This window comes from Apteryx rowi, unplaced genomic scaffold (assembly GCF_003343035.1).
Source record: "Apteryx rowi isolate R43461 unplaced genomic scaffold, aptRow1 scaffold_308, whole genome shotgun sequence".
Taxonomy (NCBI): Eukaryota; Metazoa; Chordata; class Aves; order Apterygiformes; family Apterygidae; genus Apteryx; species Apteryx rowi.
In genome coordinates, this window is record NW_020449508.1 from 920254 (window position 1) to 946288 (window position 26035).

Genomic DNA, 26035 nt, shown 5'->3' on the forward strand with positions numbered 1-26035 from the left:
AGGACGGAAGGGTGCGCTCCGTAACGGTCTCTCCCGGCCGTTTCTCTCGCGAGGCGCTGCCAACCGCCGGGCCATGGGGCCCGGGCTCCTCTCGCGCTCGCTCCTGCTGCGCTGCCGCGGGGCGGCCGCCGCTCTTGGCGCTGCCGCGGGCCGCTGCCGCCCGTTACCCGCTCGGTCGCTCGGCGCGGCGGCTCCCGGCTGCCTGTGGGCTCCCCTGCGGCCGCCGGGCAGGGGGGAGCCCCCGCGGGCGGGTGGCGGTGGGCCGCGGAAGTGGGTGGTGGGCGCTGGCGGGGGGGAGGAGGAGGAGGAGGATGAAGATGAAGAGGAGGATGAAGATGAAGCGGAGCCGGAGGAGTTGCTCGGCCCCTCTCCGCTCGCCATGGGCCCCGGCGCGCAGCGTGTGGCCGTGGTACACCCGGCTGTCAAGTGGGGCCCGAAGAAGCCGCAGCTCACCACGGGTGTGTGGGGGCGCCGGGGCGGGGGGCGCGCAGGGCTCCGCCTGCCCCGGGGGGCGCCGGCTCCTCGCCGCGGCTCGGCATGGGCAGGGCCACCTTGCTCGCTGCGGTCCGGGTAGCCTTAGCGGGGTCCCGCTAGCCAGGATGCCTCTGCCTCTCCTTGCCCATGCCACTCACGGTTTAGTTTTCTACAGTTATAAACCTGTAAGGTCCGCAGGAGTAAACTTACGGAATTAATGCCATTAACGTTCGCCTGTATCAGCTAGCAAAATGCAGACTCAGAATAGGTGGAGATCTAGATCGGTGCGTTCTTCTGCGATTGCTTTTTAAAAGAGAATGTGTTCACAGTGGCTGTCTGCATATCTGTGCTTTGACTTGTGAATTACACTAACCTTGAGTCTTAGGCTGCAAAACAACTTGGTGCACATAGTGCTTAGCTTGCATCAGGAAATAGCCAGGTTTCTCCCTTATTAACCTAATGTTAGTAGCCTTCAGTTCTTAACCATGCTGCCTGGCCAGGTAAGCAGGAGCCTTTCAGCCTTAAGATTTGCCTGGAAGTTGGTTTAAGAGCAGTAGTACTCTTCTGTCTATAGAAAACAGTGCAGTGAAGATGAGGCTCTTAGGCTGTTATTTAGGCACATTCACTAATTCATAATTCCTTTATCAGGACTTTATTTAGCATTGCTATTCTTAGATTTGTAGCTAGCTAGCTGATACATATGCATTTATCCTGCACATTTAGGATTTATGAGGCGCTTGTCTCTGATGATGCCTATCTGAACACTTCTTTGATGCAAAGTTGTATCAGAAAAAATTAAATATCCTGTAACTTACATATATATATATAGCTATCTTATATCTCAGTTCATATTTGACATGTCTTCTCATACTTGCTTGTATTCAAGTTTATTATGCTATAAACCTAAATTTCATTCTATTTTATTACTACTGCTAACTGTAACAAATTGTTACTATGCAGAATAAAGTCTGTAACCTTTTCAGGATTTAATTCAATGCTTAAATAAAACACACTGGACAGGCATCTTCAAACACTTTCATACTATGTTCCCATTTTACAACTGGAAAAAAAATTATGAAGGCACCTTTCTATCCAGAAATACTGAAGAATAGCAGTGACCCCTTTCCACTTATTTAGGCCCTCCAGATGAAGAGCCTGAAGTCTGAACAAATGTTTTGGAATGATTCTTGAAACCCCTCAAGTACAACAGAAAATGTGTGCTTTTTAAAAAGAACACTGACAATATGAGGAGAAAGAGAATTATGGTTACTTTAATAATATATTACCTTTTGGACCAAGGTAATCTATTTAATATATCAAATGTATTCTGCTATCTAGAGGAACGCGATTAAACTGCTATGAAAAGAGAGTCTTATTCCGACTTGGCAAAACCAACTTGATCCACTGATCTGATTTGCCCTGGTAGCCCTTATAATTGTATGAAGTCTCTTTAAATCAGTGCTATGCAATATAGATTAAAAAAAAAAAAAGAACTATTCTAATGAGCCTGAATACGGTGTTGGAATTTGCTGTGTTTTTACCAAGTCAGAATTCAGTGTAGGTTCTTTATGAATAAGCAGTAGTGAAGTTTGCAGCAACGTATGCAGTGTTAGGAATTCTTTAAATACTGCCGCTAAATGCTAATGAATTATTCACATGGTTCAGTGCTCATCTAAAACAGTAGAGTATGCATTTTCAACTAATTACTTGTTTAACTTTTTAAGAATGAAGTAGTGTGTTGAGGCAAAAAGCTGGGTAATTTCTATGTTGACTACACAATTCAAAATTCTGCCAAATCAACCACCCTAGAAATAATTTGTGCTGGCAAAAAGATGCTTTGTGAGGTARAATTGCATCTAGGAGTTTAATTACTCTAATTAGAGGTAAAATATTTCCTGCCCTGTACTACTAGTTAAAAGAAATACACTATTAGAATTTCAGTGTAGTTCAGGTCTTTCCCTGTTCATGTATGTACTACAGTTATTGGAAATCTATATACAGAGTTATGATGGTATATTATAATCTTTCTTTTTTTCTTATTCTAAAGCTGAATTACAGATTGCTGAAGCTGTTGCTCTTGTAGATACCCTTCAGAATTGGACAATTTTAGATAAAATAATTATTCCTACAAAAACTCCTGATAAGAAGTTTGTTTTTGGCAAAGGAAATTTTCAGGTTTTGACAGGTAAGGACCAAGATTTTTCAGCAGTGTATTATTCTAAATGTTAAAACTTCTGTAAGTGAACTATCCAAAGATCAGTACAAAAGTTGAAGAGAAGTACAAATTTGTTTATCCGTTAGGCAAACAGACTTCAACGATATTTCTTTAAAGGCTACAAAAAGTACACAAAATCGAAATAACCCATAATCGCTTAAAAAGTGTAGGCAACTTAGTACCTGCATTTAAGTGATTGACTTACATGAAACTGGCAGCTGTTTTTGACATTGTACTAAATCAGTACAAATACATTTGTGAACAAAGAATATCATACCATTTGATATTTTATTGCCACTGTTTTCAGTGCAAAGTGGTTTTATATTCCATATATTTTAGAAAGAGATTTGATATTTAACACTCTATTTTGTAATGGYTATCCATCTTTTAGAAAAGATTAAAAAATTGCCCCATCTGACAGCTGTCTTCTTGAATGTGGAAAGAATATCGTCATTAACAAAGGTAATTAAATATAATGTCAAATTATATTCTTTACCTCAATACTGTTTGGAAAAATATTGATGTTATGAAAAGGAAGGTCAGTTATGACTCTGGATTTACAAATGGTAATATTTAAAGCCAACTGAACTGAGTTGTATTGTATTGAAAGGAAACATAATTCTGATTAAATATGTTTGGTGTTATATTCAGCTATAGTGCATAAAATTTTACAGCAACCTGATAGCCATTTAATATAGACTCTACTCCCACCTTTGCCACTGGCTTCACGTAAAATTTTGGAAGAGTTGCTTATGGTCTTTTTTACAAAATGAGGATAACAACACAGCTTCTGTTGTGAAAAATATCAAGATTTTGGATTAGATATATGCACATACTTTCTATAGCTATATGGATGCTGTATTTATTTTCTGTAGCTATATGGATGCTGTACTGTATTTTGATATCAGTTATAATTTCAAAGCAAGCCTATATTTGAATTTTTGAAATTAATACACTTTCATTCATCGTCCTTAAAAACAAAACATATTTTAAATAGACAGATAAATTGGGACCAGGGGAAGCATGCTTCACTTTTTTTGTTTGTTTGTTTACAGTGTGTATAGCATTAAGACAACTGATGCATGAACTTTAGATGCTTTTTGAAATACTTAGACAAACACTGAAAAAATACATTTTAGTTCTTCTGCATGTACGGCATCATGCAGGGTGTGAAATGCAAACACTGCAAGCAAACATTAATTCTTTTCAGGTAGTTTTGAATGCTTTTGCTGGCTTATAAAATGAATAGAGGTAGTAAACTATCTTGAACGCTTCAATTTAATGCTGAATTTATTGATGGAATGGAATTTGAAAATCTTTACATTAAATGTTCTAGTTTTTCTTCCCTAATTTATAGTTTGAGTTGTTAAGAACTCTTACTTAGATCTTAAATGCAGCTTACCAGGATCTTAATTCAAGAGAGTTTGTGAATACATTTATAAAACGTAGCATTCTGGGTTGTAAAGACAGGGAAAGGAAACTACTTGCATACTTTAAGTGTCTTTTGATGAATTAGAACTGGTTTTTTTTGTTTGTTTGTTTTTTTAAGTATTTCATGGGGGGCTGGTTGTGAAATAATTTTCCTGCCTTCCTCTCTTTCCTATTTTTTTATTGGGGTAATCTTTTCCTCCTCCTTTGTTATCCCTATCCTTTCCCATACAAGAATTTCACCATTATTTTTTGTAAGGATTTAACCATTGAGATTCTTGATTCTTCTAATGCTATGAGTTTTGCTGTAAAAGTTGTTGTGAGAATCTATTAAAGACAATAAAAAGATTCCCACTGAAATACCTGGGCCTTGACTCAGAACAAAGATTTAGCCTTTAAATTTACCTTTCACCTTTCTTTCTTTCTGGCCAACCAAAATTTTGTTTTACATGCTTCTGATCACTACCAGTCCATTGAAAAGGAATCCTGAGATCCTCTGAGTTCAAGTCTCCATCAGCTATCTATAACTACAAATACAGTGCTGTATGCAAATTGATTTACTGATATTGTTGGGGGAAGAAAACATTTAGGTTATTTTGTCTTACATGGTTAAAGAAAGAACTGGAAGATGCCTGGGGCGTGAAAGTTTTTGACAGATACATAGTTGTACTTCATATTTTTCGTTGCAATGCCCGGACTAAGGAAGCAAAACTTCAGATAGCATTGGCTGAAATTCCACTTCTCAGGTACCGCCAGCTGTGCAATCTTTAACTGATATTTCCATATTTTAGTATCCATTTCTTTACAGAAACAAGAATGGTAATACTGTGCTGTAAAGAAAAAGGCTACTCTTTTGGTGTTTGTATTATATGCTCAGTGATTAATTAGAACATAGAAATATTTGCTTTAGTGTCATTGCTTTAAGCTCTAGCAATGTTGACAAGCAAAACCCCATACTGTTCAATAGATAATCTTACAAAATACGTTTTTACAGAAAAAGGTACTGATTATTTCCAATCTGGAAGATGGTTTGCAGGAATATGTAGGAACTGGATTAACATTTGTAGGTAATTATGTGTATTTCATGCATAATATAGATAGGTTTAATAAGGAAAACTAAGGACAAGGACAATTAAAGGCCTTTATTTATATCTGTCTTTTCCACATTTCTATATGACATGGTATAGGCCCTTAACATTTGTACACGGAAATTGGTGGGAGTTGCATGGTTGTAACTAAGACATTTTTGGCTCCCTGAAATTTCAGGACAGCCATTATAATTTGCTAAGAGACTTATACAATTTATCAAATTTCTTTTGGGGAGACAGGAAAATCTGGATTTTTCACCAGTCTTGTAGCCACGGGCAAGTTTTATTTAGACTTCTGTCTTGTAGCGTTTTCATAGGTACTGTTAGATCATCGCTACTGTTTCAGATTTGTTAGGTGTTTTATGATAGCTTGATTAAAGAATATTGCTTCTAACTAAATATTACTCCACTGTCAGGTCGAATCTGAAAAATGAGGTATCTCAGTTAGATCAGCAGAGAGGTGGATCGAGATACATCATGGGCTCAGGTAAAGTCTAAATATATTCTCATGAATTAGAGGATTTTTCTCTGTGGCCTTTAAACAGGGAGAGGCCAGGAGGAAAGATGGTTTGTGTGCTGTATCTTATTGAGTGAGAGTATATTGGAAAGAAACTTAAATCGCAACCATAATAAAGTTTTGATCTATATTGACTCAGTGAGTGAGTCATGGACAGAGAATAAATTTATAATAATTTTATAATAAATATTTACTGCCACAGCAGTTAATTATATGTGCACATGATTATTCTAGAGCACTTAGCATATGTTTTAAAAATTATTTATCACTCTGATTCTGTCTTAGGTAAGAATACATGGTTTCAATTGCATATTTATAACTTCATATTCCATACTGCTAACTTAATTTCCAAATAATTACATAACATCGCTTGATTTACTGCGTCTCTTGTAGATTATTCTGCTAATTATCAGTTTGGATTTTTCAGGTGAGACATTCATGGAGACACAGAATCGTCTCTTGAAAGAAAAAGAACTTAAAATTAGGTATGCCCTGGAGAAGCTAAGAAGAAAAAGGTCTATACTTAGAAATCAACGTAAAAAATGCGAGTTTCCGATTATCTCTGTAATGGGCTATACTAATTGTGGTAAGCAAAAACTCATGAAATTTGTAACATAAAAAAGCTTGCATTATCTAGTTTTTAATTAGAAGCTCTTGCCAGAAGCTCATTTCAGTGTGAATAGGCTTTGTATTTTAATTAGTTCCTAGACTCTGTAATGAATATATGTCAGTGAGGATCTTGTTAGGAAAGCAAATGGTGCTTGTTGTTCTAGTAAGATTTTCTGCAGTGTTCAAGCCATGCTTTGGAGAACTACCGAGCTCCTGTTGTGTCAAAAGGATTCTACACATAGTGCAGAAAAAGGCTGTGTCCCTTAATATGAATTTTTGTTAGTTGGTCAGAATGAGTAGAGAAAAGTACATGGGTTTTTAGATAAGTGGAAAAAGTTGAGGCATAGGAAGAAAGCTGAGGAGAGCTGCGGTTGCTCTGAGAAGTGTACTTAAGCAGCACTGTAGCTTTTCATTGAGGAACATGTATTGTTTTGAGAAGTGTTTGTAACAATGTAAATAAGCTAAAGTTATTTTTCCATTTATTTTTTATAGATTACACAAGTGAATTCATATACAAGGCATAAATTAACTTTGAACTAGACTCTTTCTCTGGTTACATTATTTTAAAACCATTTCATTTTATTATTCAACATCTTTATAAAAAAAAAAACTTACCTTGCACTAATTTTATTATCGGTTGAATACTCGTAGATTTTGAGTTCCATTTTATTGTTTTCTTAGCCGTCACACTTCTATGCTTTTAAAACTGAAGATTCAAATATACTGTAATTTTGCACATGTAATTGAATTACTTTAACTAGAATATATACTGAGCCACCTTAGTTTAATAACTGTAAGTTGTGTGAAATATTCATAAACAATTAAATCTCTCTAGTATTATGTTCATGATGAACCTCCTAATAAAAGCATAAAAATACTATAGTAAATATCATTAGTGCTTCTGATTTTTGTTGGGTTTAACTAGTGAATGATAATATGATTTATTTGAGAACAGATGCACTAAGGAGTGCATCAGTGTAAGCTTCCTAATGCTGTCATGGCAGCATTCTTCAGTCAGTCTTAGAGGTGAGACATGTAGATAGGTCATTTTCCATGTCAGTTCAGTATTTGATCATCTTGTGCTTTAGCAGCATAGCTTCCAGACATGACCTTAAATCCAATTCCAAGTCACAAAAGCCATAATTGTCTTCTGACTTCATAACATCATATAGAAGACTAAATTTAGGATAGATTTAAATTAGTGAACTAGAGATGAAAAGGTCTTGTATCATACACTTACCTGAGCCTTATGAATTAAAATTTCACTTGAAACAAGCCATTAACATTTCTTCAAATTTTTTATTATTTTTGTTTTTTTAATAGGAAAAACCACCTTGATCAAGGCCTTGACTGGGGAAGCAGGACTTCAACCTAAAGATCAGCTGTTTGCCACTCTTGATATTACAGCCCATGCTGGCTATCTGCCCTCACATATGCCAGTTATTTATGTTGACACTATTGGGTTTCTGTCTGATCTTCCCCATAATCTGGTTGAGTCCTTTTCAGCTACGTTAGAAGAAGTTGCTTACTCAGTAAGTAGTTGACTTCAAAAATTGAGAACTCACATATTTTCTTTTGGATAATCTTCACCCCTTCAGAAAAGGGAAAGTTGATTGGAATATCTGGCTGACTGTAATAGTCCTCTACGATAATAAATATTAGGTAAATATCTTACTATAAGCCACTTTTCTGACACTTGAAATTATGCAGAATATATAAATATGAAAAGATTTTAGAAGTGCTTTATTCAGAGTATATGTGTCCTTTTCCATAGTACCTTAATAAGATTCTGATGATTAAATATATGAAAACATAGACAGTGCATTGGAATAAGTTTAGTCTAGCTTTCTTGAGGGGAAAAAAAGAAAGCCTCCAGAAGAATATATATTTTACATAGGTTTCATACATCACTAAAAGTAAATGATTGTGATGTGATGCAGGAAGCATGTAATAAATATTAATGTGCTTTTYCTATCATTTACTCATGAAAACACACAAAGCAAAGTATAAGGCTGTGTATACACACAGACATTTAAACAGCAAAGCCTATATCCTCAGAGGTAATGAAATCAGTGGTAGTTGGATGTTGAGTTGGATGTGGAGTGAAAGATTAAGCCACCTACGAATGGCATCATGATTATAAAAACTGGTACTGCTTAATACTGTTTTGTTAGTTCATTTGACAATGTCAACCTGACAGTGTATTTTCTAATGGATAGGAATGTATCTTGTATGAAATAGCAATGTAAAAATAGTATAAAATCCACAAAGCCTAATAACGGGAATATTTCATTAGCTAACTGTCTTGTATATTGATGCTTGCTAGGATCTGATAGTTCATGTGAGAGATATTACTCATCCAGAAACTATTCTCCAGAAAGCAAGTGTTCTGTCAGTTCTGAAGAATCTTAATCTTCCCAGCCACTTACTGGAATCAATGGTAGAAGTTCATAACAAAGTGGATTTGATAGAAAGGTAAGCAGGAGGTGCTAAATATACTTAACATTTCTTGTTCTGGAAACTCTTTAATTCTTAGTCTGGAAAATAGCTTGCACACTTCTGCATATACTTAATAGTGTTTCTAATCTTTTATGTATGTAAATAGAAAAGAACTCATCATCTTTTAGTTTTAAAAGGACTCACTTGAGTTATAGAAGAAGTAGTCACTATAGGAAGGCACGACTATAAAATAAACAGATAGGTAGTCTGTGTTTGGAATATTAAAAAGTTCTAATCTTTAGAGTTATGAGCAAGTCTGCTGGCAATTTTTGCCTTTCAGGTATAAACCTGAAGAAAATGCTGTAGCCATTTCTGCTTTACGTGGGCATGGTTTAGAAGAGCTGAAAGAAGAAATAGAGAAAAGAATTTTGAAAGCAACTGGGAAGAAGATTCTAACAGTTAAGGTCAACTTAGAGGGAGCTCAGCTAAGGTAAATAATTTGAACTTGTAAAAAGGACTTTGACAAATATGAAACTCTTAGTCTTGCATGTCTTGCCAAATTATATCATACTTATTTTGATCTGTGATAAGAATTACAGAGATAATTTTCAAAGCTTTCTAACATACTAAGAAGAAATGTTGACCCATAGACACCATAGAGCCTGCTTCTGAAAGTGTCCTTCAGAGTTCTGGTGTTAGTGCACTAAAATAAGCTTCCTAAAAGACCATTTCACTGGTCCTAGAGCCATATTTCTGATAAAAACACAAATCTGAAAGATCGATGAAAATATTATGCCTTATTTCAGAACAGCAAATAGCAAATGGAAAGTTAGTTGAAGCATGTCATCTTTCAAAGTGTGAAATTATTTATGTTAGAATGTGTATAAATATCCTCTAGTTGACCTAAAACAAAGATCACTTTTTATGAAATGTGGAATACCTTGAAGATGCTCATGAGCTTTTATTTTTATAGTTGGCTATATAAACAAGCAACAGTCCAGGAAGTAGAAGTCACGCCTGAAGATGGCACAGCCAGTGTGAAGGTGATAATCAGTAATTCTGCCTTTGGTAGATACCAAAAACTCTTTCCCAACAGTAAGTTATTTATCCCATGAAACTGCATCCTYTTCTGGAAAAAGAAACTGATCTCAGTAAGAGCATTTGAAATTAACTTAATGACTTGATGGCCCAAATGTTGTAAAGAGTGTATTTCTTATCCACTTGATGTTTTTGATATACTGATATTGTCCCATTTTTCAGAATTTATTACCTCCAAGGTATCTCAGTAGCTGATTGGGAAAAGAAAATTACATTTGGCCATATTTAAATAATCATACAGATTCATGCATTTTGGTTGAACACATATTCAGTTAAAACAGCTGCCATATCTTACTGCACTGAAGCAGAAAACATAGATTTGTATAGTTAAAGCAAAAAATAAAGTTATCTGTGAACATCTTTTACCCATACAGTATTCTTGGATACAGTAATTTATTTGCAATACCTATTACTGTAGCAGTTCTTAAGGAGAAAACATTTAAGGTACAGTGAGGCATGGATTTCAGGTAAAAGTGGTATTTCACAAAAGAAAATACCAAAACCTGATCCATTACCTGAGTAATGAATTACTGAGACTGGGAACGAATAAAACAAAGAGTACTACAGAAATGAGAAACAAAACTGTATTTCAGTCTGTATTGAACAAATAGATCAAGCTTTATTAGGTAAAGTAACAAGACACTTTAGGTACAGAAGATATACAGAAATACATTCTCAGTCTATGTAACATAGCACTTCAGGCAGGTGGTGACTCTTAAAAAAGTCAAACTGAATGATTGCTGTACATAAAGTAAACAGAGGTGAGATCAAGGATAAAAAGCACTGTAAAAAAAGCATTTTAAAAGCCATCTTTCTAAATGGAATGTTTGGTTTTCACTCCCATGTAGCCTTTAATTGTGGGAGATTGCATGAGGAGGTAGTGTCTTAGCCTTTCGTTTCGAGAAGCCTAAGGTATAAGTTTGATTATTTAATGTCAAGTAACATTTCATTTCAAACTTGTGCAAATATCTACTGCAAATGTGAACATCTTGCCAGACATTTGAACTCAACTTTTCATATAAAGTGCATCTAAAAAGTGAGGTATGTTGATGAAGCTGCACAGTGAACTTTTATACAGCACCTGCTTCATTTTATTCCTGACACTTGCCAGTTCTCTTACCTTCATGATCATCTATTATTGCACAGTTCATTAAAAAATTAAAAAAATAGAATTAATGTGCAATGGCAAGCAAGGTAAAACACTTAGTTTTTGCATAAGCATAAAACATTTATTGGGATGAAAAATAATTTTATAGCTACTAAAATAGGTAAATAAAGGAAAATCAATTATAAAATGCAAATGAGCACAACAAAAGCCAAGAAACTGCATTTTTAGAGCAGGCCCTGTGTATATTACGCACTAGTTTCATGTGTGTTTGTTTTCTGTGTAAAGGGTCCTTAGCAGCTCCTAATAAAATAATGGGCAAAACTGTCTAGGGGCCTACTTCTAGTATCTTGAGATCAATAGTAGTGCTGGCATGAAGGTATAAAAAGTGTAACAATGGTTTTCAAATATATGCATCTTTAATAAATCGTGAAGAATATTGTGACTACCCTTTGGTAAAGCGGTTCACAGCTGACACTCAGCACACAGTAGTACAGCTGTTTCTAGACCTCCAATGCTAATGATGTATTGATGTATATAAAAATCATGTCAAATAGGATTGCTGATGAACTATCTTTGATATATCAAAAATATTTTTAAACTGTTTATATTGTATATTTAAGACAAACCATGAAAACAGACAAGTCAGTTTCACACTGATATAAAATACTGAGAAATGGAGCTTGTGAGTATGTGCAGAATATCTTTGAAGTTAGTTGAAGTTATAAGAAAAATAAAATCTGATCACTGAATAATTCATACACATAGTGACATTATATTTATCCTTCTTGCTCAAATGTAAAATAAATCAAAATAGGATTAAGTTCTTGGGACTGTCAATATTAGTGAGTGTGCAGAAACTAAGCACCTCCAAGTAAATTATACCTATACTGTAGTTCTCTAGAAACTTCAGCAAGGTCTTCCTGCTCTCTCCAGTTTTCTCTGAAAAGGCCTTTAAACCCTGATGATTGATACTCAGTCTTGAAAACATCCCTAGTTTAAGTTAATTGGTCCTTTATGTGGTCTAGGATGTTTAAAGCAGGAAACATTAAATGAAGACAAAGTCTTTTCAAAGATGAAGAAGCTCAGAATGAAACAGTATTTCCTCCAGCCCCTTTGCTACGACAGTATAATGGAGGATTAATTTTTGTGTTAAGTTCTATAACATCTTTCACAAAATCATCATTTCCTATGAAGTCTCCAGCAATGATGTTAATACATTCTTTTTTTGGTCCTGGATACTGTTGCTTTACCCAGATTTTCAGGTATGGAAGATTCTGGAGTGTCATTTTCTTCAATGATCCAAATGGGTGTGCAAGAATATATGCTAAATTTTCAGTAAGATTAATCCCTGCTACAAAGAATCTTTCTGAAACAAAAATCAGAAGGTGACACATTAAATATTCCTTTGACAAGACTATAAATTGCTTGTCATTGCATTAACTCCAGATCTAGTTCCTCTGGGAATCATTAAAATACTAACTTTAGGATCTTTCTGTATTGTTCCACTGTATTTAGAATTACTTCAGTAGATTGTCTTCCTTTGTTGCAGCTGTRTGCCATACTAAATAGTTATTAAAACACAACTAATGTATTGAAGCATTCCAGTTTGAGCTATATCTAAATTATTCATTGCAGTGTAAACATTCTCTGTTAACTAGTCTTCCTTTGTAAAGTATGTTTTCATAAAAGTTGCTTCCAGATGACTAGCTTTCAGGAACACAAGGTGCATCTACATTAGCATTTTTCTTTGGATCACAGGAGTATGCTTTTGAAACAGTTCTCCCCTCCCTCACCCCTTATGTTCACATCACAGAGCAGCGTCAGAGGTTTATGAACTGAATTCCTTTCAGCTTAGACTACACCAGCATCCTAATGGGGTTTTCATTCCACCAGCTGCAACTGGACAAGTAGTAGTCCAAAGTGAACTCTCCCAAAAACAACAACAGCGGGTCCAACAGAACTGACTGTTTCACTCTACAGATCCTGTTGAGCTCCACTATTTGCTAATGTAGCTATAGCCTTCATGTACCATTCTTTTAGCAACTTATTTTCACAAAAAGGATAGCATAATACACTTCTCATAGTAAGAGCTGTTTCAACTGGTATAAAGCCAGCAACCACTAGAATCAGGAAGCAGTCTCTTTTCAGTGTCAATGACATGACAGAGCCAGCTGTTTTGTGTTGGGGGGGCCTTTTCCCTGTGATTAAGTAAGTGAGGTAGCTGCCACAAGTTACATAGTCTATGTATGTATGTGTGCTTGTGCACATATTTACATCACGAGAGAGGACAAAATACATGTTGCACTCACCTGTGGGTGAGTAGACCACTCACCAGCACAGCAACATATGGTGCACATGGCATTTAAAACGTGACTATTCCATTGCTTAATGCCATGAATTCCCAGCTCCTTACTTCTAATTGTTTTGTGTTATTGTATGTGCCCCTAGTTGCCTTGGAGTGAAACACTGTACATACCTGGACGGCCTATCCGCTTCATGCGTTCTAAATACTGGATAAGCGCACGAGTGGCAGTTTTGTTTCCCCACCAGTACGGAATTGCAGGCCACAGTTCACAGTGCTCCTTCACTAGGGTCTCCTCTTCATACGAGACTATTACCTGATAGCCACACTGCCACATGGTCTGTAGTGTTGGCACCACCTGAAAGAAATTGCATCCGTGTTGAAGCCAGCTGGGACCTGCAAGATAACTCTACAGCAATTTTCCCAAAGCTCAAATGCCAAAGTGTGAAATTGTCCTAATAGACACAGATTCAGTTCAAATACTGCTGTTAAACTTGTAGCCAGAGAGGTTGCTGACTGGATTACAAGCTGCTTAATGCCGGCCAGGTTCTGTAATGGCAATAGGAGCTTAAGAATTTCAGTGGAATGTGGACAACTCCTTTACTTAAACAATTCAACTAAGGTAAAGTACATATTTCACATTTKTACACCTGTTCGATAGGAAACCATCCCCATGTTGGCTCTTATGCACATACCATATCTGAATAAATTTGGAAGATAAAGACAGACATTCCGTAAAAGGAGCTAGGAGGAGGACAAATCAGTACACCCGCTCTATAGGAATGTAGATGCAGAGAACCAGAAAAAATTTGGCAGCTGTTGCCTAAGTGATTCAGAAGTGTCATTAGACATTTGTGAAAATTGAACTGTTTAGACTATATAAATATGATTTTTTTTAATTGCAATACACTTTTTCATTAAAGGCAAAATGGTACATGGAGACGTGTTAATTCTGATTTCTGTAAGGGGAAGGTGTCTAAAATTGATAATTGAGTCAGAAACCTAAGAAAAACAGATGTTCTGATACAAGTTTGTAATTAAAATGTTTCAATATGCAATAAAATTGTCCAGTCCTCAGAAGTTGCCATCAGACAGAATTGTGGCCCTCTGACTATATTATTTGCAAAAAACGTACATTAGTTTAATAAACATTGTTTTTAAGAATTTTGGTGGTGGAAAGGAAATTACTTGTGAAAAGGAAATGGTGATTTTATTATGGTCCAATGATTTTATTAAATAAAATAAAAGCCAATGTTGCAAATTTTTAATGCAAATCTTGGAAGAGAGCCAGGGATTTAGTGAACATAGGAATTCCTCTACCTTCATCCAAGAAAGAGGGCATGTGAGTCCAATTAGGTCAGAAAATGCTACAAGAATTAAGACGCAAGCCACTCACGAGCTACAAAAATCTGTGGCTGACAGAGGCCTTTGCTTTACTACAGCTGCCAGCTTGGAATCTTTCTAAAGGCAAAAATTGAGGTAAGAGGCCTCCCCAAAAAAGCTACCAGAAATGTATACATGACCACAGGTGCTTATTTTGCAAACAAAACAGAAATGAAACTGTAGATGTCTGACAAGGGATTTTTAAACCCTAATAATCCAGATAAAAGGATTTGAACAGTCAAGGCAATCAAAATTTTAAACACAATGTAATATTGACATGCTGTGGCCTGTACCAGTACTACATATAGAAGTTTACTTACAACAATGCTTCATAGGTACTTTGACGCTTATTTTTGCACAACACTGGAGCTGTGGTCTTGAAATCCAACAGATTATTTAAAAAATAGTGAACAAGTGTGTGGTATTTGATGTAGGATAGGTGGAATTTCTGTGATTCTGAAAAGCCCAACTGCTGCCTAACATACAAAAAAGTTATCACTTAGAAATATGGCAAGATCTATTGTGCAGGTCACAGACCCCCTACAAATACATAGTCTTCAAGCATGAGGGAAATACTTGACGTCTCTTTTCTGCAGTGCCCTTCCTCCCTCCCTTTGGGCACAACTCRGAAACAGTCTCCTTTCTACGGTCAGGTCATTTCAAACCGTTTGTTATCACCTTTGTTCAACAAACTCTCAGCAACAGCTTGTCCCTCTTACAGCTGGTAACTTTTAGAGCTAACCATGTGTCTAAATGCAAATTTAAATCAGAATCCTCTAATTTGGCTGAGACTTGTTCTATTTTAACTCTGCTGTACAAAATGCTTTGAAATGGTAATGCTCAGCCCGTTACTGATACACTAGCTTCAAAGGCTTAATTCGAATCTCAAACAGGGTCATCATTATCCTGTACCCTTCGCCCTCTCCAGAGAAAACTCTCTGTTCCTGTGCATCTTTGAAATGTTAATTGTTTAACTGTTAAAAGCTCACACACATAGTATATAGAGGAAGATTAAGTTCCTATAATTTAACAAATAATTTTTGATTATTTATATTAAGACTTTGCCACAGGTTTCAGCAAATGAAAGCACATTAGGCTGGTTGGAAGGTCAACTCCAGCTGAAGTCCAGTAAAGAAAGTCAATGCCACCAATGCAGCCATTGTGTGAGAACACCATGTGTTGTCAGCCCATTCTCAAGCAATGAACACATCTATATGGCACAAAAGCCTTGGTACCAATTAGTACATTGCTGGCAGCTATAGCAGAGAGATCCTGATTCAGAAAGTAGAGACTGACCCTCTCCTTTATCTGCTGCCTCTTCTGGCATTCAGGTGGCACACACTGACACAGCAGCATGCAGAAAACTCTGCTACAGCTTATGATGCACACTTACTCCAAAGCTGAACAAAAAGCACTAGACAGCAGTGTTGGGAGGTTGACACAACTATTAGAAACAAAAATGCACTGGAAGGCAGGGCTGCTATTTAGAGAGACCTCAACAGGCTGGAGAAATGGGCTAACACGAACCTCACAAAGTTCAGCAAAAGCAAAGTCCCACACCTGGGATCGAATAACCCCACACACCAATACAGGCCAGGAGGCAAGTGGCTAGAAAGCAGCTCTGCAGAAAAGGACATGGAGCTCCTGATGGACAAGTGAAACATTGGGCAGCAATGCACCCTTGTGACAAAGGCCAACTGCAAACTGGGCTGTATTAATAAGGGCACAGACAACAGGTCAAGAGAATTAATTCTTCCCTTCTATTCAGCACTTGAGATAGATACTGTCTCTCAAGTACTGTGTACTGTTTGGGCTTCCCCAGTAGCAAAAAGTTGTTGACATACTGGAATGAGTCCAATGGCAGGCAGCCAGGGTGACTGGGGGCTAGAGCACAACTTCTGATGACAGACTGAGAGAACTGGGTCTGTTCAGCCTGAAGAAGAGAAGACTATGGATGCACCTTATTGCTGTCTGCAAATACCTAATGGGTGGATGTAGAGAAGACGGAGCCGGACTCTACTCAGAGATGCATAACAAAAGGATGAAAGGCAACAGACACAAGCTGGAGCAAGAGAAATTCTGATTAGATACAAGAGAGCAGTCACTTCACTGAGAGAGTGGTCAAACACCGCACCAGGCTACCCAGAGAGGTTGTAGAATCTCCATCCTTGTATTTGTTCCAGGATGCACTGGACAAGGCCCTGAGCAACCTAATCTAACTTTGAAGTTGGTCCTGCTTTGCATGGTGGGATTGGATCAGATGACCTCCAGAGATCACTTCCAACCTAACTTATTCTAAATAGCTAAATACCATTGCAGTTAACTCATAATTATTGCTGTGAAAAGGCAGAACAGGGTTTGTTTCAAATCTATCAATAGAACAAGGAAGTCAACTCCAGCTGGGACTGAATGCCCTTTCCATAGTCTGGACTTTATAACTTTTTTTTTTTTTTTTTTTTGCAAAACTCAGACAGAACAGCGGATGGCAGTTGTGTCCCTTCTATTGTGCCACAAGTCAGTAGTTCCCTCCTCCACACCATGGTATGTGGGTTTGTTTCATATCCTACTTCAAGTGAGTGAGTGAAATCCCAGAGTCATCTGGGGAATGACACTTATTAAGTAATGTGACAATGTGCTTTCCCCCCTCCCAACCTGATGTGCTCTTTCCCCACAACCTGACCTCTCTGTAAACAGCACATAGCCAAAGGCTAATTAAGCATGCGCCCACCCAAATACAGCTGGTATGCAGATATGACTACAAGTCAACCATCTTACCCCATAATAGGGGGCAGCCCAGAGCCCATTGAGCTCTCCTGCACAGCAGTGGGCTGCATAGCAGAATCTCCCCTTGAGYAGGGACGCCTCTCAAGGCTACTCCTTGAGGTTGAGAGATTCCTTAYCCACAGCAGATCCTCAGTAAGTGACTAATAGCRCGCTGAAACTTTGCAAATTGTGCTAAATTGCCTCTTAGATTCATTGTGCACATAATCCTTTAGACATAAACCGTTGACGAAGTCTGGGACTAAGATTGGATCCAGCCGCACCCACACTCCTCTGAGAAGGAGTTTGGAAAGCAAGAGTCCACTCTGAACCTCATGACTCAACTGGGGAGTCTCCCTGACAATTTCGTCTGACCATTCCCTCCATGCAGTAAATAACCAAGCATACCTTGCCATCGAATCTTGTTAAACCACTGTCTTATTTACCATTGAACTTTGTTAAATCACTGTCTTATCTCAATAAAACATATTGCTGCTTCTTTCTTACAAGTGAAGTGCATCACTCATCCACGGCAAGTAAAGACCTTATCTCTGATTGAGAAAGTGTTACTTGCTGGAAGTGAAGGTTGAAAATATGTAACTGATTCAGAATCTTTATATATCTCACCATAATGTATTATATCTTCCTTTAAAAAAAAGGGAGGAAAAAAGATCTCATACTTACATTTCTGGGACACAGTTTATACTGGAAAATCTCTTTTATATGGGCAATGAGATGACAGTGAAGCTTCTTGGTTAATCCATCAAAATTCCTGCAGGCTAATATAACAACTTCCTGAGGATGAGTTTCCAACCACTTTAAGACTTCACACAGAATATCCTACAAAAGAGAATCATGACAACTTAGAAAATATTCTGTAATATGCAAGGGAAAGGAAGTAAAACAAACTGAGCATTCATGATAGGGCAGAATCAGAGTAATAAAAATCAGTGTAGGGTTTTGGAGAATGACTGTCTGGCAATCCACAAGATGTTCCACAGGGATGCATGCCAGGACAAATTAATTTCTGCAGATCAGTGCTGATTTGTTCTGGGCGTGGATCCAGCCTGGTACATTTAGTGGCTTTGTATTTTGGTAATATCCATGAATCTACTTCAGAGGAGCAGGTTAGCAGTAAACTCATCTTTGCAATCTTTTTTAAGAACAAACAATGTGTTAGTGGCAAACTCAGAAACTGGGAAGAGATTTGTGCTTGCTTAATCATGAGGGGACCTGTTTCCCCATTTGTTCCAGGCAAGGAGAACTTCTTGTAGATCACATGCAATTAGCATTGTAGTCAGAGTTTATAAGAACATGCCATTAAGCATGAAATCTTAAGACACGAAGGGTTCAGACCCATGATCACAAAACTGAAGTTTAGCCAATTACCATGCAAATCAAAAGCTTCATTAGCTGGCTGTGCATTCAGCTGTAACTGGCTATACAGATCCCAGCAAATGCAAAGAAAATATAACCTAGTCTTCAGTGAGAGAGCGCACACATGGAAGAGCAACACAGTAATTTCTAATAGCAGATAGCAACTTGGTCATGGGGTGAAGACTCAGTTCTCTCTGCCTTTCAGTGAAATACTTTTTCCTAAAAGTTTCTGTGATTTTATCAGGCTTTTAACACCTTCTTCTTCTTAATAACCTCTCTCCTTACTGGAGAAACAGGATTGCCCTGAGTAGCATCCCAGGACAGCACAAGACAAACCCTGGAAACATCAGCCACTTGGTAAATGGTTGGTAAATGATCATGATTGAGGTGAGAAATTGACTGGTGCTGAAATATTACTGGCAAATGCTGAAAGTAACTTCCAGTTCAATAACCAACTCTGCAGATATTTTCTACTTTGAAATCTTCACATTAGGAAAAAAAATAACCTACCTTGGGCCAGCATTCTCGGAGTAAGATGGTTCTGTTTTTAAATAAAATAAGCAGCACCACTTTTATAGCCTTTATTCCAAAGGTAAGGACAATACCTGAACAGTAACAGTTGTGTAAAGCATATGCACGAAGTACAAATTCATAGATGGATCATTAGCCTTGTGGGCAATCCTAAAATCCAAATATCTAACTCCGGCCTCGAGTTGCTCTGTCACACTCAGTTCCTGAATGGTTAAACAGAAAACAAAGATCCTGAGAGTTTGGAAGGGATATGTTCCTTTATTTTAGAAATTGAAACAAGGATGCGAAGTTAGTCCTGTGACATTTTTCTTAGGTCTTTCATCTTTAAAATGACATTATATGGCACCAAGTCGTAACTTTGAATTCTCATACTATCTGACAAGAGGGATTCTAATTTCCCTGTGGAATACGCCCCAGATAAAAATTAGATTCATTTCAGACCTCTGCATTTGTTGCGTTCTGAAAGTTTAAGATCCATTAACCCATGCACAAACACACAATCACTGTTCACAAGACTATTCATATGAACAGAAGTTGCAGGATCAGCATCTTAGAAATGCTGTATTTATTTTACTAGATCAAAGACTTTACAGTGGTTGTCTCTGTGGAGCTCACTGATCCTCAGCAGAAGGAAAACCAAAAACAGAAAAAAAGTATTGGCTAACATTCTTTTTTAGGATAAAGCCTCTTAAAAAGTTTGAATTCTCTCATAGAAGTCCTATAGAACAGAAGCCCTCTTCTATTTTAACCTTTCCTTAGACCTGTCCCACTTGCTTTGAGGGCTGAATGGAATGGATGGTATAGCCAAGCTTACAGGGCAAAAAGTCCCAAATAATATCTCTTTTATTTATAATCAAGGATCTCTTCGCACAATAAAACAGAATCAACTTAATTAAATATGTTTAAAAACTAATTTGTCTCAGTCCAACCTGCTTGTAGGGACAACACTTTAAGGAAGAATACATTGCACTATTTTAAGTCAGTAGGGATTCAACTAAAGCTAAATCAGTACAAGACACTGAGCCTGAATAACTACATTCTTAGCTTTAGTGCCAAGACAGTGCTTAGATACACTGCAGTACATTCACCCTGCCTAACTTTAACCAAACTAACTTTCTAACTTTTCGTTCTTAGGATTTTTAGGAATTTAATCTCCCTAGGCAGTGCGTAAGCTGCAGAGCCAGGGTGCAGCCCCATGCACCCCAGAGCGCAGATGCTGCAAGTGCTCGGGCCAGCAGCCCTGTGGGAGCTAGCAGCAACTTGCTCCCTGCCTGCGGGCCCTGCCCTGGCTCCTTCAGGCTGAAAAAGTTGCAGGAGTGATTCATGCCCAAGTCCACCTTTGCATGCAGTGCGCTGGAGCACTCTGTGTTTGACTATAGGTCATATATAACCTTTGCGACCAAGAGAGAGAGAAAGAAAGAGACCTAGAGAGAGAGAGAGAGAGAGAGGGAGCCAGGAAGGCTTCTCCACAAGACAATCAGAGCACCAGACTAAGTAGGTGCTCTGAATTGCCCTTTGGACAAATTTCTTTCTTTCTGAGAATTTCAAGGGAAAACTAGAGAGATCAGACTTCTTAATTAGTCACCTGAATTTAGATGCTAAAATTAAGCAGTGTGAATATACACCCTAGGGCCAAATTTAAGAAAAGGCCTTAGGTAGTGATGCTGCTTAGTGCTGTAATCTCATGTCAGACATCTAGGGCAAGAGTGGAAGCTAAAAAGCTGCCTTGAGCATCTAATACCATAGCCATTGTACGGAAAAGATTTGCACTTCTAGACTAACATGCATGCCAGCCAGAACTGCAGTTAGACATCGCCTAGAAATCGGGACATCCAGGAATATGTGGGTCCTACCATGGGTAGGATTCCTTGATCTGCAGTCTGGATAGCAATGGGTGGAGTCACCTCCTTGCAAACATGACTCAAGCACCGAAGCGTTAAGGAGGGGCGGGATTGCAGCCAAGCCTTTCTCCATTAGTGCTGGGCTGTTTCCAGCTTAGCAAATTGGGTTCAGACCACAAAAGGATTGTAATGATACAAGGAGCTTGTTTGTCTCCATCAAGGTCACTTCATCAGTCAGCAACCTACAAGTCAGTAGGTATCTAAATCTTTCATTAGCTTAAGTCACAAAGCAAAAAGCAGTTCAAGGAAAGACACTGTGAAAAAAGAGTGCCATTCCATATCAATTGATTACTTCTGTTACATATTTGATATGTAGTAGCATCTAAGACCCCAGTTTGCCAGGGCTGCTCAAACACAACACAAGGAAGCTAGGCATAATTATTGCTATTTATCAATTATTCAGTTTTAATTCGCTAATAACGAACTGTTTCTTCAATAAGAACAAAAGTGAATAGGTTTTTGGTACCTCTTTGATGCCCTGAAAGTCTGTTCTTTAGAAAAACCTTCAAAAGTTCTAGTTTAAATTGTGATTCCCCAAATCTGTCTTTAACAATACACTTGTGAGGAACAGAAAGAGATAATTACTAACTTTAAATGTAGTAATTTTAAAAAATGAATTAAGACTTATTTGGGGTTCCACACCATCATTCCCTTAATCTTTAAGAGAAAAAAAAAAAAGACCTTAAACAAGAATTTTGTCACTGCTGCTGACTGAGATGCACAAGAAAGCAGGGGGAAACAACTGATTTCTTACACAATAGTGACAGCAAAAATGACAAGTTTTACCTTATGAACAAAGCTAAAAAAGAGAAAAACCCTTTTACCTCTAACTTCTTTGGAATACAGTAGTATTAAATGTTACTTATAGCAATAATAAACATGACAGAAACATGAGTTTCTAGGTGCAAGTGGCCAATTTTAAATGTCATCTTCATCTATTTCCCCACAAAAGAAGATCTGGTATGTATTGCATGCTTGTTTCTTTTTTTTTTTTTTTTTTAAACAGTGGTACTTAACATACGCCCTAAACACAGTATTTCTTAGTAACACATATTTCTAGGCAGCAGTGTATTCTTTCACTGGCATGCAGGAGAACACGACCACTTTCATCACTGCAGCACAAACTTCAAAGTTGTTCAGGCTTAAGAATGCCAGACAGTAATTACCTGTGTCGTAGACCACTTCATAATAATAGGATGTACAATGCAGGGCATACATTTATTTAAAAAATTCACCAGCTTTGATTCATTGTCACTAACAGCAGAGTCTTTATCCAAACAGTAGGTCATAGTGTCATGACTCCCTGTAGAATGCAAAAATAAATGTGAAGTGAATGTCATCTCTTAACCCCTCAAACACCACAATACATAGTCATATTGCTTGCAGACACCTGACATGCTACCTCATTACCAAAACATGCAAGTATATTGCCTAACAGCCTATCTAGTTGTGGTGAAAAGGTAGGCTCTTCTACAGAGATCACTCACTTGACATTAATAGCTTAGTGTGAAATCCTGGTGAAGGGAAGGCACTGAGGCTTTTCAACATTTTTCAATAAAACAGTTCCCATCCAAACTATACATCATTGCTGAGGTTTGCCTCAACAAACTGTATTAAAATGGCCTGTTTCAACTAGCATCTTCCACTGAAACAATTATCTTGATGTGAAAACTCACTTTTTGCAGGTAACAAACAGCTGAAGATTGAACCTATCTAGAATTTGCCCAGATTCCAAAGTTGTTCAAATGCAGGATTTCATATTCCAAGCCCATCATCTTTGCACAGGAAAATACATAGAACCAGGACTGAAGAGTAAAATTCATCTTCTTACACCTTTGATTGGACCAACTCCATCTAACTTGGTGCTTTAAGCATTTGTATTTTACATACCTAGTAAAAATGCCCTCCTGGAGTAAACGCCCGCATCCCCTACACAGACAATGGAGAGAAGTAGATGCTTGAAGGTTTCAGACATAAACCCAGTCTAAGTTTATATGTAATAGATGGACAGGATCTACTTCTTGGTGGACTTCAGAATTACCTGACTCTTTCCAGCCCAGGGAACTGAAGAATATTGCTTCATCAGATGCCGAAAACATAGGGGCAGGTTAAGTATCACAGTCAAGCAGAGTATAACCTGTGCAAACTTTTGCCTTCAAAAGAAGTCTTAATAAATCTTATGCATCTCTTACATCATGTTTAACTGAATCTCTGCTGCAAATTACAATTTCTTCAGGACAGGCTGCCAGTGATTTTGCTGGCATTTTTTCCATTATTTCTTCAGATTTTGTAAAGCATCAGTAAGAACAGCTAACAACTCCATGAAGTGACTTACTGGGATTTTTATGGAATATCTGTAGAGAATTTGCATATCATTTTGTTTTTTAAGACTTCTGACAAACAAATTGTTCACTGATGATGGGAACTGCCTTGTTGAAAGGTCAGTCTTACTGGTGCCAATGGCAATACTTCCAGTGGCCATCAAAGGAAAAGAGCAAGACTGTATTTGAAATAAAGAAAATTCTTTGAAGCAGTCAATAATAGTTTAAGGGTTTACTCTGTTTTTTTGCACTTTTTAAAATCTGATTTCTTTCTAATTTCCCGTTTAAAAGCCCAAACTGAGATTATTGCAGATCAAAGACCTATAATGAGGGAATTCAAACAAAGTTTGGTTTGAAAGTTGATAGAGTCAAATCATTAAATACCAATGGACCAAATCCAAGTCTGAGAGAAGTTAACAGGATTCCGTCAATGGGCGTTGCATCTACTGATGCCAATCAGCCTATGGATAGTAGCCTTTAATTTAGAAGTCTGGTTTTGTGATGTTAATGAGTTGCAGTAATAAAAGCAAGATGGGTATATCCACAACACAGCACAATAAGATGCAGAGAGAGTGAGCTAGCACCAAACCGGGTAAACTCAGAAAACAATATTGCCTTGGCAGCGCAGGGCTGAACCTGGTGCAATGCAGCATTAATGACAGGGATTTGCATCTGTCTCCTCGTCATGCTTTCAGAATGCGCTTTCTCGAGTTTCTTGCAAGCCCTGGTGTCTTCTCTGTTCTGAGATACAGAGCCTGGCCATTTCCCTCCAGGACCCACCCTGGGATATGATGCCTTTCTTATCCCCTGAGGACAAGAAGGGCAGGCTTGGCTTCTGTAGGGATGTGAGTAACCTCCATTTCCAAGTGGGGCTTCCTGCAGTCATTACTCCCTCAGAAAACCTGCTGGAGCTGTCCAGATCTGGTTGGTCTTGATCTAGTTTGTTCCGACTGGGACCAAACCAATTTTATAGGTCAGCTGGAGAGGCAACAAATCTTCCAAGCTAGGTGGCCCGCAATGCTTTGTAAGAGTCGTCTGAACTCTACAGAAAATTGGCTTGTCTTCAACTATTCTTCCTGCCTATTCTCTATGCAACCTCCTGTGGCTTTAAACAAGGCTAATTCAGAAAGTACCCCAAGAACTAGAACAACACAGAGAACTTACAAATTAAGCAGCAATCCCGTCTCAAAACTAGCAAATGTGCAACACAAATGTTCATGAGAAAAAGGACATTGTTACAAAAAGAGTCAGGAAATCAGCCAAAGGTACACATTAGCAGGCTCTCAGTTCTCTACAGCATTCAGGAAACAACATCTTGAAAGTTAGTCCAAAAGCTCTTTAGAAATAACATGGTTCCTTTTCTGCCACAACAACACCGAGCACACTAGTGATTTTTAAAGGTTTTTTGCAAGAGGAACAAAAAAAAAGAAGAGGAGAACTGGACCTTTATTTTTCTGTCACATGTAGAGATAGATATTTATTTTCTGCTCTTGTTGGTTAAATAAGAAATCTAGGTTTTCTTTATCCTACCTGTACTTGGGTACTCTTACATAGACTTTACCCAAAATTAATACTCATCTCCACTAAGCTGAACAGTTGTGGGTCAAGCCATCTTGTCCCCTTTTGCTGTAATTCCAACAAATGGAATTATATCATCTCAAATACCAGAAACTTCAGCAACTGAGAGGTCCACTTGTTTTGATGTTTAACACTGATTTAAATTAAGCCTCTGACAAAATACCATGAAATAAGATTCTGTTTTTCAGTTTTAATTACCCGCCATTATTCCATGGAGAGCAGAAAAGCAGTCCATGAAGAGCACAGTTCTCAGGTCCTCCCAGGAGATCTACTGAAGACAAGACTTGTTTTTCCCAGCATCTCTAAATATATGTCTGTGCTGAAGTTAACCTAGGATCTTGCCTGTAACTTCACAGCCAGCCACCTACACAGAACATCCATCTACATGGTGCTGCTTTCCACTCAAACTACCTATCTCATCAAAAGGTGTAAGAGAAAATGTGGGCTAGACCTTTTATTAAGTATCAATAGCCCATCTTCATTGTGGAGGCAAAGTGAATCACTTGAGAACTAACACTTCTCCAGTGCCTTCCCACATGCCAGGRGAAACAGGTTCTCTAGTAATTTCTTCATAGAGAATGAAAAACAAATTCAGTTCAAGGTAACGGGAAGAACCAATAATATAACTAAAGAAAGGTTAATGGTGCATAAGTCTGAGAGTAGTACCAATGAGGTCACCAGCTACTGTGCAACTGTATTTACCCATACTAGGATAAATMCAGTTTTCAGAAACAGGGGACAGTAACCACGCAATGAAGTCAGACTTTACATTAATAAAAACATGCATTAATTAAAAGCCCCATTTTGCTTTTTCCATACCTTCCCAGCCTCCTTTAAACTCTACAAAGAAACAAATAAAAAGGTAAAATTCTCTCCTTTTGGAACTATTTTAGCACGTATTGAATA

At 37.8% G+C, this 26035-nt stretch overlaps 2 protein-coding genes across 2 annotated transcripts in view; one reads left to right on the forward strand and one right to left on the reverse strand.

Annotated features, from left to right (window-relative positions):
* Positions 1-12052, forward strand: GTPBP6 (GTP binding protein 6 (putative)). Its single transcript, XM_026070291.1, has 10 exons — positions 1-458; positions 2522-2659; positions 3081-3151; positions 4733-4863; positions 5622-5692; positions 6150-6308; positions 7655-7863; positions 8658-8806; positions 9111-9260; positions 9744-12052. Exons 1-10 carry the CDS (start codon positions 74-76, stop codon positions 9883-9885), a joined length of 1605 nt encoding a protein of 534 aa, XP_025926076.1. The 5' UTR covers positions 1-73; the 3' UTR covers positions 9886-12052.
* PLCXD1 (phosphatidylinositol specific phospholipase C X domain containing 1) overlaps positions 12041-26035 on the reverse strand; it is a 19429-nt gene continuing 5434 nt past the window's right edge. The window contains exons 3-7 of the mRNA XM_026070292.1: positions 22397-22533; positions 19404-19532; positions 18106-18261; positions 13453-13636; positions 12041-12342 (exon numbers count right to left, since the gene is read on the reverse strand). Of these exons, the coding sequence (XP_025926077.1) occupies positions 12059-12342; positions 13453-13636; positions 18106-18261; positions 19404-19532; positions 22397-22533 (890 nt within the window). The 3' untranslated portion in view covers positions 12041-12058. The remainder of the gene's footprint in view (positions 12343-13452; positions 13637-18105; positions 18262-19403; positions 19533-22396; positions 22534-26035) is intronic.

Bases quoted from the DNA above. Each gene is read 5' to 3' on its own strand.
- GTPBP6 (XM_026070291.1), top strand. From the start codon at position 74: ATGGGGCCCGGGCTCCTCTCGCGCTCGCTCCTGCTGCGCTGCCGCGGG. The intron at 5,693-6,149 runs GTAAAGTCTAAA...TGGATTTTTCAG, and splicing joins GAGATACATCATGGGCTCAG to GTGAGACATTCATGGAGACA. The intron at 7,864-8,657 runs GTAAGTAGTTGA...GATGCTTGCTAG, and splicing joins TAGAAGAAGTTGCTTACTCA to GATCTGATAGTTCATGTGAG.